This window comes from Gekko japonicus, unplaced genomic scaffold (genome assembly GCF_001447785.1).
Source record: "Gekko japonicus isolate JY-2015 unplaced genomic scaffold, Gekko_japonicus_V1.1 scaffold258, whole genome shotgun sequence".
Classification (NCBI taxonomy): Eukaryota; Metazoa; Chordata; class Lepidosauria; order Squamata; family Gekkonidae; genus Gekko; species Gekko japonicus.
In genome coordinates, this window is record NW_015164190.1 from 601,528 (window position 1) to 619,323 (window position 17,796).

The window sequence follows — 17,796 nt, forward strand, 5'->3', positions numbered from 1 at the left end:
GTGTATCTGTGGTATTTAGATTCAGGTGGGTAGTGGTGTTGATCTAAAGCAATAGAACAAAGTTTGAGTCCAGTGGCACCTTTAAGACCAACAAAGTTTAATTCTTGGTATAAGATTTCATGTGCATCTGAAGAAGTGTGCATGCACACGAAAGCTTATACCCAGAATTAAACTTTGTTGGTCTTAAAGGTGCCGCTGGACTCTGTTCTTGTGGTGTTTAGGTATGTTTTAGGTGTTCAGGTAACTTAATAGTACTATCCTGGCCTACTGTTTGCAAAAGGGAGAGACTGTTTGTGTTTTTAGGCACTTCAGAGCAATGAGGCAATCAAGTTTGTAGGTATGAAACTAATGATGTTGCAGGGGAGCTTGTTGTGATAGAATGATCCAAGAAAGAACATATTTTAGTTCATCCTGAAAGTCCATATACTGCTGGTGGAGTTGGTTTGGTTAAAACATAGGGTCAGGAAGCAGAATGATTACTAGGATGGTATTTTCATCCAGCACTAAAAGCAAAAATAATAACAAGCCTATTCTTCTGCTTCAAGCTGTATTTGTTACAAGTTGGCTTCAGTCATTAGAACATATTCAGGATCAAGTCAATTAACATTTTTGTCACACCCCAAGCATCCCTAATTTTGAATCAAGAGAGGAGATATAGATTAGGGCTGTTTTACTTTTTAGAACCTTCACTTACTTTGTGACATTTTATCTCTACTTCTTCTACAGGTATTATCTTGGCCCAGGTTTTGAAACAGAGGAATATACAGTTATTGAAGATTTAACAGAATGTTTAGTATATACTATCTTCCCACATCTTTAACAAATCTGTGCCATTTAATAAACGTCAAAAAGAACACTTCAGAAAAAAGGATTTGATTTGGATTTTTTTTTAATGTAGAAAAAACTGGCAAAAGAAACCTTGAGTGGAGTTTCATCTTTTGTCTTACAAACTGCAGGAGTTAATAGGGTTCATTGAAAGGATAGAGGGGATGTCCAGCATCCCTTGCTACCAGTTTGCCATCCACCTGTGAAGGAGAAGGAGACCGTCAAAAAGAAGTACTATCATGGCTAAAGTTGCAAAGGCAAATAGATTTCTCAGTCATTTATTTACAAATAGTGGCAAAATTGTTCCCTCTATTCTTTTGCCAGCCTCTAGAAATTGCTACAGTGGTGCCTTTTTTTGTTACAGCACCAAGACAGCTGCTACTGAAGCAAAATTCTTTTCAGTCTTGGTTTTGCTCAGTTGTTTTAAAATGCACTGTCAAATTGGAGAATGCAAGCAGGAAACTAGTGAGGATTATGACGCTTGGGCCAGAATTGTCTTCGCATTTTGTAAGATGGTAATTGTTGATTATATATTGTATAAAAATAAAAGTATTGAAAGAGATGATGTGAAACAATAAATAATCTGGACACATGCAATCAAGGTATAAGAAGACCTTTAAGCAGAGAGGGAGCAAACTTGATGCCATAACTCTCTCACATGATATTTAAGAAAACCTTAATCTATCATCATTCTGCATTTCCAGGTTTTAAAATAGCTGGCTCATATACTGAGAGACACTAGAAGACATGTAACACAAACAATACTACATTCAGTTATTAAGATTTTTAAAAGAAATTGGTTCTGAACAAAGATAAAAACAGGAATACAAACCCCACCTGCAAGGCAGCTTCCAAAGAAGTTACATAGTGGTAAATACTTGTTGCTCATAGCCCATTGTTTTCTTAGGCCTACTTCATAAGTTATGCATATTTTATGGCTGCAGCTAAAAATTCTGGACTCATACACAGAGGCCACAAGACTTTCAAAACTATTGTCTACATGGATCTGCATAGAAAGTTCCCCCTCTGTGCTACTGGTACAAGAGATTTTCTAGACTATAAGGCCTATTTCTTTGCCAAACTGCCCACAGAGGTTGTAGTCCTGGCCAAGTCCTTTCAATGGAACCATACCCAGAGGTCATTTCGGGGGGGATCGCGGGGGATCGCAGTTCCCCCGGGTGAGGTACGGGGGCGGGGCACATGATGAAGCCCCGCCCCCTGCTTCCGGCTGCCCCGCTTCCGGCCTTCATTCAGCCAGGAGGAAGCAGGAGAAGAGGGAGGGTAAGTTGCTTCCTCCCTGCCTCTCCCCACCGCTGCCTGGGGCCAGGGAGGGCCTTTGCGGGGCTTCCTTGCACTCATGGGGCTCGGCAGTGGAGCTGCAAGGCTGGCGGTGGCGGCCGGGACCGTTGGGGGCGGGATGTGTGGCCTTATGACACACCTCCGGTGATGTCAGGGGGTGTGGCCTTATGACACACTTCCGGTGATGGCAGGGTGTGTGGCATATGCTAATGAGTTATGCTAATGAGTTCCCCTAGCTCTTTTTCTACGAAACGACCCCTGAATACCACCTACATTAGATCTGAAGCAGCTCTTGTGGACTCTTTAAAAAGGTACTGCAGGTATTTTGGCCAAGCGTATAGGGTACTATTTTTAAATTAAAGCAAAGGGTATATTGATGTTACCACACCTTATAAATTGTTTTCAGCTACATAATGGGTCATTTTGAGTTCTGCTTGGGTGGTTCTTATTCAGACAGCTGATAGAATACCAATGACCAAGAGAAGAAATCGTGAAAAGTCTGAGTCTGACGGAAGGAGCAGAACACCAAACGTATTTGTACTAGGCTTATAAAATATAGTGAAAATGCCTTATATAGCACAGTACGGACAACATTACCGTGACCATTGGTACAATGTATCGCCAGTTCTTATTCAGGGTTCCAATATAGCTCATTTCTTCTGCTGTTAGACTGAAGTCAAACACCTAAAACCAGAAATAAATGCTTTTATTATTTAGTCTTACTAAATGACATATTATCCTGCCTTTCTAGCAACTGTTACACTATATTCCTCTTACACAGGACACATTGGTATAAACCCAGTTCAAGAGATCAGTGATATAAGCATTTTTGCTTTAGTTATTCCTACCGTATGTATAGAACATTTTAGCAGCCCCCCTCCCCTTACTTTAAGCAACTGTCACTTACTTAATATGTCAAATGGACAGGATATATGGAATATAATTCATTCCCAGTTTCTTTGAGAGCCCCAACAAGGATTTCCAGCAAGCCGTTTACCCTGTTTCCGTCTGAAAAACTCAACAACCAAGGTTGTTACCACTCAGTTTCCACGCAGCTAGCTACAGAAAACATTAGCTGGCATGAGTGACTAGGCCCTGAATGAGAGGTGGAGAAGCCTGGAAACAGTTGCTGTTTTTACAAGAACCATGGAATTCTTTGTTTGTTTGCATGTACTAATACGGTTTCTATTAAGTATCTTTTGGTTCAGCTTAGAATTACTGTACCCATTAATCTTGTACCATGGATTGTATAACACAGGCATTAAATCCCTTCAAATCTCTCGGAAACAGCTGTTTATTCCTTCAATCAGTAAACTGTTATTCCACCCTTCCTCCACAGAGCTCAGGGTAGTACGCACAGTTCTTCCCTCCTCCATGTTATCCTTACGACGATACTAAGGGTAGTCTACTCCCATACCATCCTACTGTACCACTGCTGCTCCCTTTAGAGGCCCTGCTTTGGGTGGCCTGGCCATTTGAGGCAACCTGGGTAGCAGCCTGAGAAAGGGCTTTCTCAGTCACAGCCAGGCCCGTAGCCAGGATTTTTTGTTTTGTGGGAGGGAGTGAAGGGCTTTGTAAAAATAATACATTATATCTATGGATATATGTACTAATATCAATGCTGCATGTGATCAATACACTGGATACATAAATAACACGCAAGCATGCTGAAGCATGCAAGGCTGTATGTTGGCCTGGCATTCAGAAGAAATCTAAATTTCTGTTTCACACCCCCCCCCTTCATACCCACCCAGCTTGGCACCCATGTCCCCCTCCCATTCCTTCTCAAAGTTGATTAACTAGTCTATTGCTTAAGGATCAGAACCCTCTGAATCCTCCCTACCCTCCAAGCAACCAAGCCACCTGTTTCCGTCCCTCCCCATACCAATCCCCACCCATGCCTCTTGTGGGGCATGGCCATAAATCAAGGGGCGGGCCCCCAAGATGCCCTACTGTAGCTATGGCAGGGGTCGTTTCGTAGAAAAAGAGCTAGGGGAACTCATTCGCATAACTCATTAGCATATGCCACACCCCCTGCCATCACCGGAAGTGTGTCATAAGGCCACACCCCCTGACATCACCGGAAGTGTATCATAAGGCCACACCCCCTGCCATCACCAGAAGTGTGTCATAAGGCCACACCCACCCCTCAGTCTTAGTCTTAAAGGTTAGTCTTAAAGGTGCTATTTGTTAGTCTTAAAGGTGCTATTTGAACTCTTGGACAATTTTGCAGCAACAGACTAACACAGCTACCTCGGGGAAGCTCCTGGATGGGGCTGGGAGTCCTTGCGGAGGCCACGTGGAGTGGCCTCGGCCAGGCAGAGGGGGAGGACGCCAACTTACCCTCCTGCTGCTTCCTCCTTCTGCAACAGAATGAGGCTGGAAGCCGGGGGCGGCCGGAAGCCGGGGGCGGGGCTTCGTCGTGTGTCCCACCCCCCGCACCTCACCCAAGGGAATGGTGATCCCCGGCGATCCCCCCAAATCGACCTCTGAGCTATGGGCCTGGTCATGGCACTGAAACTTTGGAACTCCTTCCCCAGAAAGATTCATTTGCCTCTTCATTCTTCCTCAATTGTTCTCTTCTGCCAGTGGATGAAGACTTTTGTTTTGTCTGCTGTTCCTTCACTAACTCTTATTAGCCCTCCTCCCTGTTTGTATGTTTTATTTAGCAACTATTTGTTTTAAATATATATTTGTATTTAAATGCTGTATTAATCTTCACAACCTGAGGACCCTGAGTTGGGTGGAAAGGCAGCACAAAAATGTTTTAAATAAAAGTCCTGTAAAGTGGGCTAGCCTGAGAAAGAATGACTGCCCGAACGTTACCAAGTGACTTTCATGGCAAGTAGGGATTTAAACCTGGGCCTCCTCAGGTCCAATCCAACATTCTAACAACTACATCACACTGCGTCCCCTGATATTTCGATATTATTGCAACCACATGGGTTGTATTATTCTGTAGCCCTTCTCTTCTCCTTCCAATTATGCTGTTCTCACATCCTCTTTCTGCAGTTCTCTTAAGTTTTAAAACTTACCAGGATTCAAATGCTCTCCTTTCTTGCCCCCTCTGATTTAACAAATTCTGTACCACCTTACAGAGAGACTACAGACAGGAGAAAATGTCTTCCCACTGTTCCACAGAAATTTCACTAAGGATGGGACTGGGTAGAATCAAAGATGGAATTGCTGCTCTGTGTTCTCTTGTATATTTTTTTATCTCCATTTGGCACAGGCACAGAAGCTGCCTGCTCTAGGATTTAGGAGAACACACTACCCTTGCAGGAAGTCATCTTAATCCTGCCCCCTGTCATCCCAGAAAGAGCAACTTCCAAATAAGCAAGGAGGGTGTCACATTCCTAGGAGAAACTTGCAAGTCACAGGCAGATCAACATGGATCTGCTCGAGCAATCTGTAATATTGCCAGTGTGTGCTGATCAGACAGGTAATTGCATTTGCAAGAGCCACACACCTGCTTACCAACACAACAGATCAAAATAATGTTTAAAGAGATTTATCTTTTGCCTAAACTTCAAAGAAAAGCCTTAGGAGAAACGTCAAAGAGATAATGATCATCTCATTTAAATAATAAAAAAGAACACATGATAGCAATGTTTCAAATGACATGGAAAATGAACAGAAGAGCAGACAGTGAGTTTAAGTCCTGTCAAAAATACACCATGAACAAAGCAAAAAAGGAAAGTCTCTTTAAGGCACAGAACAACCATCACAAGCTCAACAAATTAACATTTAGACTGCAAGGCCTCGATATTCTGAACCAGTAGTTTATTATCTAACATCAAAACCACCAAACAAGCTAGGGACCTCAAAGCCAGCTGATCTACTCACTGCCGTGTATCAATGCTGTCACAAACCTGCCCTGGTCCTGTGTGTTCCTACATGCATGTTGCATGATTGCTTGCATGTAAAAGCATATTTCTCTTTGTGCCACCACCCCAAGTTATAAAACCCAGCCTATCATGTAACCAGTTCCTGGGGAAACCCTGGTAACGCTGCCTCTAAGCAAGTACAAAGGGAAGAGTTTCCAATTACTTAACTCCCCCATGCATGCATGTTCTTAGCATGTAGGAGCAGTCTAGGTGTGTGGGTAGGATCTGAATCATGGTCTGTTTTCTTAAACAGAAAGAAACTGTATTATTACAGATTGAGCTGGCATACATAAATGGAAAATAGCTATCATGCTTAGTGAGACAGAACTAAGGAAAAGAAATATAAAACACATGTTTAGCTAAGTTTCTCCTCCTAGAACTAACACACAAAAAAAGATGTCCTTATCATCACAGGGGACTGGAATGCTAAAGTAGGAAGTCAAAAGGTAACTGGAATAACAGATAAGTTTGGCCTTGGAGAACAAAATGAAGCCTGGCAAAGGCTAACAGAGTTTTGTCAAGAGAACATGCTGGTCATAGTGAACACCCTCTTCCAACAACCTAAGAGTGAACACCCTCTACACATGGACATCACCAGATGGACAACATTGAAATCAGACTGATTATATCATTTGCAGTCAAAGATGGAGAAGCTCTATACAGTCAGTAAAAACAAGACCTGGAGCTGACTGTGGCTCAGATCATGAGCTACTCATTGCAAGAACTATGGATGGAGGTTCGTGACATTGTGCAGGAGGCAGCAATCAGCACCATCCCAAAGAAAAAGAAATGCAAGAAAGTGTAGTGGCTGTCTGATGAGGCTTTACAAATAGCAGAGGAAAGAAGGAAAGTGAAAGGCAAAGGAAAGATTTACCCAACTGAATGCAGATTTCCAAAGAACAGCAAGGAGAGATAAGGAGGCCTTCCTGAATGAACAATGCAAAGTAATAGAGGAAAACAACAGAATGGGAAGGACTAGAGATCCCTTCAAAAAAATTGGAGAAATCAAGAGAATGTTTCAGGCAAAGCTGGCCATGATAAAGGATGAAAACGGAAGGGACCTAACATAAGCAGAAGAGATTAGGCAGAGGTGGCAAGAATACACAGAAGAACTATACAAGAAGGATCTAAATGTCCTTGACAACCACGATGGTGTGATCACTGACCTCGAGCCAGACATCCTGGAGTGCAAAGTGAAATGGGCCTTAGAAAACATTACTAACAACAAAGTTAGCAGAGGTGATGGTATCCCAGCTGAGCTATTCAAAGTCTTAAAAGATGATGGTGTTACAGTGCTGCACTCAATATGCCAGCAAATTTGGAAAACGCCACAGTGGCCACAGAATTGGAAAAGGTCAGTTTACATTCCAATCCCAAAGTAGGGCAGCGCCAAGGAATGTTTAAACTATCGCACAATTGCATTCATTTCAGATCCTACAAGCTAGGCTTCAACAGTACATTGATAAAGAACTGCCTGAAGTACAAGCTGGGTTTCGAAGAGGTAGAGGAACTAGAGATCAAATTGCCAACATTCACTGGATTATGGAGAAGCAAGGGAGTATGAGAAAAGCAGAACAACTGATTGGTTTAGCATAGGAAAAGGAGTACGACAAGGATGTATACTGTCACCTTGCTTATTTAAATTATATGCAGAGTACATCATGTGAATTGCCAGCCTGGATGAATCACAAACCAGAATTAAGATTGCCGGGAAAAACATCAACAACCTCAGATATGCAGACACCACTCTAATGGCAGAAAGTGAAGAGGATCTAAAGAAGAGGATCTTCTTGCTTCGAGTGAAAGAGGCGAGCGCAATAGATCATGGGATCCGACCCCATCACTCCTCGGTAAACAGAAGGAGAAGTTGTAGAAGCAGTGACAGACTTCACATTCCTGGGATCCAAGATCACTGCAGATGGTGACTGTAGCCATGAAATTAAAAGACGCCTGCTCCTTGGGAGGAAAGCGATGGCAAACCTAGACAGCATAATAAAAAGTAGAGACATCACCCTGCCAACAAAAGTCTGTAAGGTCAAAGCAATGGTATTCCCGGTAGTAATGAATGGCTGCGAGAGTTGGACCATAAGGAAGGCCGAGCGCTGAAGAATAGATGCTTCTGAATTATGTTGCTGGAGAAGACTCTTGAGAGTCCCTCGGACTGCAAGGAGATCAAATCAGTCAATCCTAAAAGAAATCAACCCTAACTGTTTCCTGGAAGGCCAGATACTGAAGCTGAAGCTCAAATACTTTGGCCACCAAATGAGAAGGGAGCACTCACTGGAGAAGACCCTGATGCTGGGAAAGATTGAAGGTCAAAGAAGACGGGGACGGCAAAGGATGAGATGGTTAGACAGTGTTATCGATGCAATGAGCATGAAATTGAGCAAAATCCAGATGACAGCAGAAATCAGGAGGGCCTGGCATTATGTGGCCCATGTGGTCGCAAAGAGTCGGACTCGACTGTGCGACTGAACAACAACAACAAAAGTTACAATACTAGACAGTTACCTTTGGTGGAGCAAACACATCCCCAAACTCCCTACTGCCCCCTTTGCAAAGGAGTTTGGGTCCCAACAGATGGTTACAGCATCTGGGCAAAGTATTTGAACAAAGAACAAAGGGAGATTCCATCTTTTAAAACCTTTCTGCCTGCTTTGATAGCAGCTTCCCCCAGTCTAGAGTTAGGACTCCTGTCCTTGTGGGAGATACCCCAAACTCTTCCTTAATCAGGTTACCTGGTACGTACCATACATTCCACGGTACAGATCAGGTATTACAACCCTCATCGATCCTTCCCTCTTGTCAGTTAGGTCAACTGGGTTCTCTGAGCCTTGGGTATTATGTTATTGCCCTTCTTCAGGGGCAAATAAACTGTGGCCATGGTTTCAGGGATTCTTCTGATGCTTTCCAAAAGCATCCTATCTCTGAATCTACCACAGATGCCACCCAGAGCAAACTGGAAAGGAGGCGGCGCAATAGCTCTAGTGAAGCCACAAACAGGTAGATGTTCACCAACTGCACTGTATGATGCTGCTTTGCTTTACTTATAAGCTATTATCAAGGAAAGACCGAATGGAAGTCTTTCCATTGCTAGTCAATGCTATTTGCTCTCTGCTTCTGGAGGACCAGGCAGAGAGCCCCACTAACCTGGAGATTCTGCAGTATGCGTGTGGGAGTCACACTCTTGGGGATAACAACCACCTTGCGCTGCACTTGCCATCTGTAACAGGGATAAAGAGAGGATGTTATTCCTCCCATAGAGCCAAAGCAACATCCAATGGTTTAGCCCAGCAGGGAAATACTAACTAGTTGATCCTTTCCCCAATGATTCTTCAGGCCTCTCATGCCTTTTAAGGCCCATTTAGGGTTGAGATCTACACAGTGTCATCTTAAAATGTGGAGCTCCGGACTAGTTTGTTTGAAGTGACCACAAAGCAGATTCTCAAAATCAGTGACTCCCTTTTAAGAAGATGCACGTACTTGAACCATTCCATTAAAGCTAAAACTGAGAATCTTTCTTGATATAATGTTCTCCTTTCTTATTTGTGAGTGTCTCATCTCTAGGATCTCTGTTCTTCCTGATAACTGGCCTTACAAGGAGCTGAGCCTGTCTTTATTTATTAGATTTTTTTTTAGTCGCTGCCCACCCAAAGGGTCTTGCAGCGACTTACAGCATTAAAACTATATAAATGCATTAAAAGCAACATAAAAATTATAATACAAAATATTAACATAGTCTAGGGCCAATGGCTGCTATGTGGGTGGAAAAATCCAAAATTTCTCAGCAGCCACCCAGGCTTTATACTAAGCAGTCTTACCCAAAACTTTGGAGCAAAGCAGGTTTGAGAAAGTTGAGAGAAAATCCAAGGAAACCCTGGGAGGTATATAGGCACACCACAATGCTGTGGGAAAGCAGGAAAAAATGCCACTTCCCAACAGCATTGAACCCAGAGCAAATACTCATGTGGAAATGCCTTTTTCCCTGCTGCTTAATCTAGCGGGTTTTTAAAACCTGAATTCTCCTTGTCTGTTTTCATTATTGTTGTGAGCCACCTTGAACCACATTGAGAAGGTAAGATACAAATACTTCTCATAAATAAACAAGCAAGCTTCACAAAGTCCTTTTACTCAGTAAGGAGTCAAAATCCTGCAGCATAAGTGGAAAAGTTCTAAATGTTTCCTTGCAATTAAGAAACAAAACTGGATTTCTTAAGTATACATTTTAACAGTGAGTCACTCAGAAAACTGCTTCAATAGAGTCTCACTGTTATCTCAGCCAAGTGCCAATCAATTATTACCTGAGGAGGATTTGTGCAGGAGATTTACTGTATCTTTCAGCCAGCTTTTTAATCCCAGGTTCCTCCAAAAGTACTGGCTCATCTGGGTGCTTCCACATCCGGTCAGGTGAGCCAAGAGGGCTGTACGCAGTTACCACCAGGTCTCGCTGATGGCAATGAGCTATCAGCTCATTCTGGGCTAGGTAAGGGTGACATTCTACCTATCAAAGCAACACACAGTAGTGATCAGACTGCTACAAAAAATCACAACGTTAGACAGCAGATTTCAGGGGGAAACTTCAACCGCTGACTGTGAGGCCAAGATAGTCCTGCACAAGCCATTTCTCAGTGACAGATGTACATCTTGTTATGTACGCAGACCGCCACCAGGGGTCCGCGGCTAAAGCAGGAGCTTGGTCCCCAAGCACAAAGGGGACCTAGGATCCTAGTCCACCAGGAGTCCACCAATAGCACCCTTGGCAGGAGATTCAAACCCTCCAATGGGGACAGAGGTGTGCCAGGTGGAGTGTATATAGTTGGCCTTGCAGGGCAGTTTTGTGTGTCTTGTTGTGAAGTACAATAAACGCGTCTGAACGCGTGTCGTGGTCAGAGTCCTCCATGCGTCGAGCCAAGTACTTTTCACATCTGCTAGCCACACTGTGCATCTTCACACCCTGCACTGGCCCCCACCAACCTGCACTGTAGATAGGAGGAAGCCCAACACAAGTCAAGACACAAAGGGGCAGAACAGAAGCAATGTCTGTCAGTATGGCATCCTCAAGCCACATGATTCCCAAAGGGAAAGACCTTGCACTTTTCATGCTAAAAAACAAGGGATTTCACACTAAAAAACTCTAAGGCATCCATTTGAATTATAGCTGACAAATTGTGGCTCAGATAACTAGGAGCAGAATATTTTCAGCCACTTTCAGTTCCTTATCTCTCACTGGTGTGAGATGACAGCATTTCCTTTACTTATGTGCTGTACCCTAGGGTTGCCAACTTGGGAAACTCCTGGAGATTTGGAGGCAGTGTCTAGGGAGGGGGGAGTCCGGGGAGGGAACTTAGCAGGGATGTGATGCCATACAGACCATCCTCTAAGACAGTCGTTTCTGCCAAGGGGGAACTGGCCTCTGTAGCCTGGAGATCAATTGTAACAGCAGGAGACCTCCAGGTCCCACCTGATGGTTGGCAACCCAAAGGTCTAGCCGCAATCTACTGTCTAATCATTCTGAAAAACGCTGACTTTAATAGAATGTATCTAGTGTAAATTATCTACAGACTATGATTTCTTTGGACATGGTCATTTTGTAAAACCAAACCACGGAACCTGGAAAAGGTACGATGGTGGGGTAGCTTCTGGAATTGTTTGATTTCCCTATCTCCTCATCTCTCAGGCACCTGACTTTTCCCCTTAACATTTAAAATATTGTACTATTCCATAACACTTTCACCCAGTGAATGGATCAGGTCCTCAATTGCTTAGTTTCAGCAGATCTGCAGCTTCAGGTGCTCTCAGACTATCCACCGGTCATGCAAACATCTGATCTTAAGGATTTATATTAGACACTTATCATATTCTCATTTGCAAATACTCTAAGGAATGTTGAACAAAGTTTGAATTCAGGGACACCTTTAAGATCAACAAGGTTTTATTAAAGGTATAAACTTTCATGTACACAAAAGCTCAAACTTCATTCTGCTGCAGACAAACACAGCTGCCCACATGAATCTATCTAAGGAATGCTGAGAGACCTATTAATCCAGGCTAAATCAATGTTGTAAAGCGATTATTAAGAAATTATTTGTTTTTACGGGGGGGGGATTATGGAGGATCCAGTGGGCCACTCCAAATCTGTAACATGTTTAGTGTACTCCACCATTCTTCTCTGTAAGGGTTATCTTCCTGGCTACTGGACTATACATTTGGTACCTGAGAAATTCTGTAATCAATCTGAATACCTCATTAGGAAAAGAAAAGGAAAACCTATCTCAGTAATTTGCACTGTATACTAAGACACACTAGATTGCTACACAGTGAGAAATTAAATAGGGTCCTGTGATTCCCAAAAACCTATACAATTTCTGCATTGTTCTCTGCTCTGATGTTGCCCTGCAAGAGCCTTACGCAGCATCTATGGACTATGAACTGTACAATAAGTGTGCCAGGGTATTGAACTATGCGGTAGCCCGAAGATAGTGCCAACCTCCTGGACTGTAGACACGTGCCCTGCCGAGGGAAGCCTTGCCCTGAAGCAGTGTGCCAAGCCAGACGATAGACCCATGGAATACCCGATGTCTCTCACCCTTGCACTCCTGCAGGAGACAAACCAACCTCCCTGGCACCACAGACACACAACAACCAGCAGCCGTTCTCTATGAAGGAGCCATGCTCTGCTAAGGAAACCTGAGTGTTCCTGCAAAGACTCCATAGAAAGACTCTTTCTCCATCAGGCAGGCACTTCCTCACCACCACCTTTACCAGATGCTGCAATACTTTTACCTTTCAGTTGTAATTTGAAGTCAGAGGAAGGAAAAGATTGTACATCTCCAATGATAAGGGTCAAGAATGTGAATCAGAACAGTATTAAAAGTAGGCACAAAATGCAAAAGCAAGAAGCAGGAGCCACACAACTGAGGGCTAGATTATCAAAAGTCAAGCAATCTAGCCCATTCAAAGAGTAAAAAAAAACTTACGCCATGCCAGAAAGTACACACGGTTAGGGAGCAGAAGACCACCTATATGTCCAGGACTTTCCATTCTCAGCTTTTGCCACATGCCCACCTCTCTTCCGTTCCAACAGCAATCCTTAGGGCTCATTTCTCATACACTTAGAAAATTATCAAATCAGGAAATTATCTGCTCCTTTTCTCCTGCTTTTGCCTTACCTGTAGCACAGCTGGTTTGACAGAAGCTACACTGAGGACATCATCAATCTGCCGGCTATTGAAATTGGATAATCCAATGGCCTTCACAAGGCCTTTTGCAACCAGCTTCTCCATGGCTTTCCAAGTTTCTTTGTAGTCAGTGTAATCATAACGCATTGTGCCATCAGGATTCTTGGGGAACAGGTTGTCTCCCCGTCTGTTAGGCAACAGATTTAGCAATAATATTAAGCCTACTGGAAACAAGTTAATGCACATATCATAAGATCCAGTATAGAAATGGCATCCCTTTCTTCTCATTTTACTATTCCCACTCACTGTTTGAGCGACTGGTTTATACACAGCAAGTAGCTGGTTTTAACACTGCTCTGGGGGTATCAGTTGCTTGAACAAGACACTCTTGAATATGAGAGAGCCAGCATGGTATAGTGGTTAGAATGTTCCACTAAGATCCAACAGACCCAAGTTTGAATTCCAGCTCTACCATGGAAGCTTGCTGGGTGTCCTTTGGCCAGTCTCTGCACCCTATACTACCATAACACATATTTCTTTATTTTTTGCCATCTATGCAGGAAAACATAACCATTGAAGGCTGAAAACAAGTTCTGCAGTAACATACGAAAGTGTATGATTTGGACTCAGGGTCACAATAGATAGCATGCTTGGATATTAACAGGGGTCTTTTGGGGCCGGAGCGCTGCTCCGGGAGCCCAGGAGCTGGCAGAATGGCAGTGGCAGCAAGCCCCGCCCCCAGTTCCCCGCGCTACGGCCTGTTGCCTTCCCCCCCTTTTGCTTCCCCTTCTGACATCACTTCCAGTGATGTCAGGGGGCGTTGCATATGCTAATGAGCTATTATGCTAATAGCCTAGTAGCTCATTAGCATGCCATATGCTAATGAGCTCCTGCAGCTCTTTTTCTTCAAAATGACCCTTGGATGTTAAGCTAAACTTTATAACACTGAAAACATTGAATTTAATAATGTATTATCATTACACACAATATGGCATGTTAATTGTCACAAAAAATATTTACATTTAAAGAAAAAATCTTGAAAATATTGTATAGACCTACTGTATAAGTTTTTTTCCAGTGCTCTACAAAAGTTCTGATTTTCCATTACAAAAAAAAAGGTGGTAGTCCTCAGACTTTTTATGCTGCACATTTGGAATGAATGAAATGGTTTTTAAGGCAAGGTTTTTCTCACTCAAAAATATTTCATAGGCAGTTTTTTCTGTGTTCCCTCAAATTTCCCAGTTTTTCCATTGACTTTTTCACATTATACATTTTGAGCATTAATACGTTTGCCTTAGGAAGCAGTTTTCTCATTCTAAAAGAGAAAACATTTCATAGGCGTTCATTTTCTGTGTTCCCTTAAATGTCCAAATTTTTCCATCAGAAAAACTGGGCCAGGGGGCGGCCTTGGAAAAAAGAGGAAAAAATGCTTTTTCCCCTCTAGCCTAACCTGCCTCGCAGGGTTGATGTGAGGATAGAAAACAGGAGAGGAGAGCAATGTAAGCCACTTCAGGTCCCCATTGTGGAGAAAAGCAGGCCATCAGGGAAGTAAATAAAATAAATAAATGGTCAGTCTTGGCCACAAAGAAATTTCAAGTGTTTTGATTTCTTCTTACAGAACTTCATTTCCAAGTCTGGAAGGAGGGCAGCAGGCCACTCCATACCATCCCACCACTTCCTAAATACAACGGGAAAGAATTCACCAAAACATTTGAAGGGTCTGGGGCCAAGAATTCTAATCCCTGCAGGTGTAACGGCTGACCTGCCCGTGGCCTCCACCTTGCAGTTGTGGTTTCATGCTCCCCACTGACACTCACTCAAAGGCATGTGGCCAGTGCATGAGGTAAAGGTCCAAGTAGTCCACCTTCAGATCCTCCAGGGATTTCTTTAAGGCTGGCTCCACGTCTTCCGGGTGATGCTTGGTATTCCACAACTTTGAGGTCACAAACAGTTCTTCCCTCTTAACGGCCTTTTAGAAATAAAGGTATGGGGTAGAGAAATCATAAGTCTGTTTTTAAATATTTCTGGAAACAGTGAAGGTTGTGTGGATAAGTTTGAAGGCAAAAAACCCTCCAACTCAGCACTAAGGATCCCCAAATCAACATTCAAAAGTATTTTCCACGCTGTTAGGTAACTATTTCAGAAAACTGCATAATGTGCTGTTTGGTATCTACCAAATTAATTAAAATAATATGCAGGTTATGTGAATTACATAGAAATTGCAGATGTTGCTCATCCCTGGATTAGATCTTTATGTGCCATTTCCATTGTAGGCATATGAAATCAGGTTTTATTTTCTGCTCTAAGGGCAATAAGAATGTGATAGCTAAGGCATTTCCAGGGGTAAAACTGTGTCCGATGGAAATATTTTGCAGCAACAAAAGGCCAAACAACCACAGCACGAATAGAATTCCAAGCCAACAGAAGTATGCTGCATAGAAGGGGTTTAGCTTTTGTCTGTGATGCAGCCGAGTTTATAAGGAGAGGTAATTACAATAGTTTCTTTGTAGTCAGAGCCAAGATGAAGTAAAACATTACCCATGTATAATCATATTTCAGTTACATTCTATATATATTCCCATTTCTTTTTCTTTACCTTGTCAGCCCCAACAGTCTCCAGGAATGCTTCACCAATCTCTGCCTCATTGCTGTAAGCTGTTGCACAATCAATGTGTCTGTAGCCTACACTAAGGGCGTACTTTACTGCCTCCTTCACCTGAAAGCGTAAACACAGAGGATCAGTGTATCAGAATCTATAAAGAGATCTGTTTTATTTTAGCTGAAAAGGTTGTCCTGAATCTACAGCTAACAACAACAACAGCAACAACATGACTATGAAGATTTCTTCATTGCCTTTGTCTGCATATGGTTGGGAAGTGCACAGATAAGAGAAAGCAAATTTGAGGGAAGTTTGCAGGGTGTTGATAGCAGGGCTAGTTTTGGGCAGGAATACACAGGAACGGAGTTCCGGCTGGCTTCAGAGTTGGTCACAGCCACTACACCCAAAACCTTTGCGTGCATGGCTACAGAGGGAAGGCCTGGAGAACGACACCCCCCCAGCGACTCTGAGGCGGGCGGGCCAGGAGGGCTCCTGGAAGGATCGGGGAGGCATTTAAATGCCTCTTCGTGCCTTCCACGGCCTGTCCAAGGGTTGGGCAAGCCAAGGGAAGGCAGTTTAAACTGCCTCCCCTCCCCTCCAAGGGCTGGCTTGCCTGGGCTCCCCGCAGCCAGGGGGTGCCTGGGCAAGCCAAGGGAAGGCAGTTTAAACTGCCTTCCCTTCAAGGGGGGGGCTTGCCTGGGCGGGGCAAGCCAAGGGAAGGCATGGGGTGTGGCCAAATATGGTAATGAGTTGTGCTGTCAGGGGTGTGGTTTAATATGCTAATGAGTTCCTGCTGGGCTTTTTCTACAAAAAAAAGCCCTGGTTGATAGTATGGACAGCCAGAAGATAAATATTCTTTAAAAAGCAGATAAAGCTTCTCTTGGTAAAAGAACGGATGACCATTTGGGAAAGGACACAATGATGGAGAACCAAGGTAGCAAGCCAGATGAATAGCAAGCATAGAGCTGGACACCATAGAATCATAGAAACATAGAATGATAGGGTTGGAAGGGGCCATACAGACCATCTAGTCCAACCCCATAGAATCAAACCAGAATAAATGCCTAAAAATAAAGTGGGTTGTGCATTGCTCAATTACTTCTTTTATAGGGATATGGTATGTCCTGTTCTTGCTCTTTTTAATTTAAAAGAAAGTTCTCTATAGAGAAAACAAATTTTTACAAAGGATACAGATGCAATCAAAATATAGTTAGATGATCCTTCATCTCATAAAGCTCTTGCATTTATGTTTGAAAGGCATGAACCAAATATCTCAAAGGGAGATAAAATCCTTTGGTCTCTAGACCCCCCCAAAAAAGATTAGAGGCTCTACTCACTATCAAATTTAATTTCCTTTTGATATTGGGAGCCTAGGCAATAGATAAAGAGTTTCATAAGCTCTCTGATGTTCTAACACATCATCTGAATGAGAGACCAGTCTTCTTTACTCACAATGATAAAGCAATCCCAGCCCCCTCATCATAATACCAACTGAAAAATCTTTCTTTCCTTTGTCCCAGGAATAGTTTATAGCCAACAGTATTATTCTGAAAATAACAGTAGGGTAGTTACTATAAACAGCATGCGAAATTCTTCCTGCCAGACTTCAGGTTGCACATACCCTTGTCACGATGAATACTGAAAAGTCACAGAATCCCACTGAAGGGGGGGACCTGCAGTTGCCTTTAAAACCTTAATAAATAATGTATTGAAATTATCCCTTGTCTCACTACAGATACAAATTTCTGCTAGGATGAAAGGCAAGCAAGTCAGGTGTAGAGGCTCCAGTGATTATTTATTGGAAGGAAGAATCCTAGCAACTGAAAAAAATATGCAAGAATGTCACCTTCATATTAGTCCACAAAAGACACAAAAGAAGCACAGACTGAAAACTGTCCCAGAAAAGTAAGGACTGGCTATTTAATATGGCCTAAAAAGTCTTATGCAAGAAATGGTGTGTGTTCCTTCTTTAGTATCTTGTTTCTTTGATGCTGCAAATCACAAAGAC

The 17,796-nt window shown here is 43.0% G+C and overlaps 1 protein-coding gene across 1 annotated transcript in view; it reads right to left on the reverse strand.

Moving 5' to 3' along the window:
- Positions 1 to 924: 924 nt before the first annotated feature.
- AKR1A1 (aldo-keto reductase family 1, member A1 (aldehyde reductase)) overlaps positions 925 to 17,796 on the reverse strand; it is a 35,867-nt gene continuing 18,995 nt past the window's right edge. Inside the window, exons 3-9 of the mRNA XM_015408273.1 lie at positions 15,786 to 15,905; positions 15,007 to 15,158; positions 13,181 to 13,376; positions 10,313 to 10,512; positions 9,162 to 9,234; positions 2,722 to 2,808; positions 925 to 1,025 (exon numbers count right to left, since the gene is read on the reverse strand). Coding sequence (XP_015263759.1) covers positions 960 to 1,025; positions 2,722 to 2,808; positions 9,162 to 9,234; positions 10,313 to 10,512; positions 13,181 to 13,376; positions 15,007 to 15,158; positions 15,786 to 15,905 — 894 coding nt within the window. The 3' untranslated portion in view covers positions 925 to 959. The remainder of the gene's footprint in view (positions 1,026 to 2,721; positions 2,809 to 9,161; positions 9,235 to 10,312; positions 10,513 to 13,180; positions 13,377 to 15,006; positions 15,159 to 15,785; positions 15,906 to 17,796) is intronic.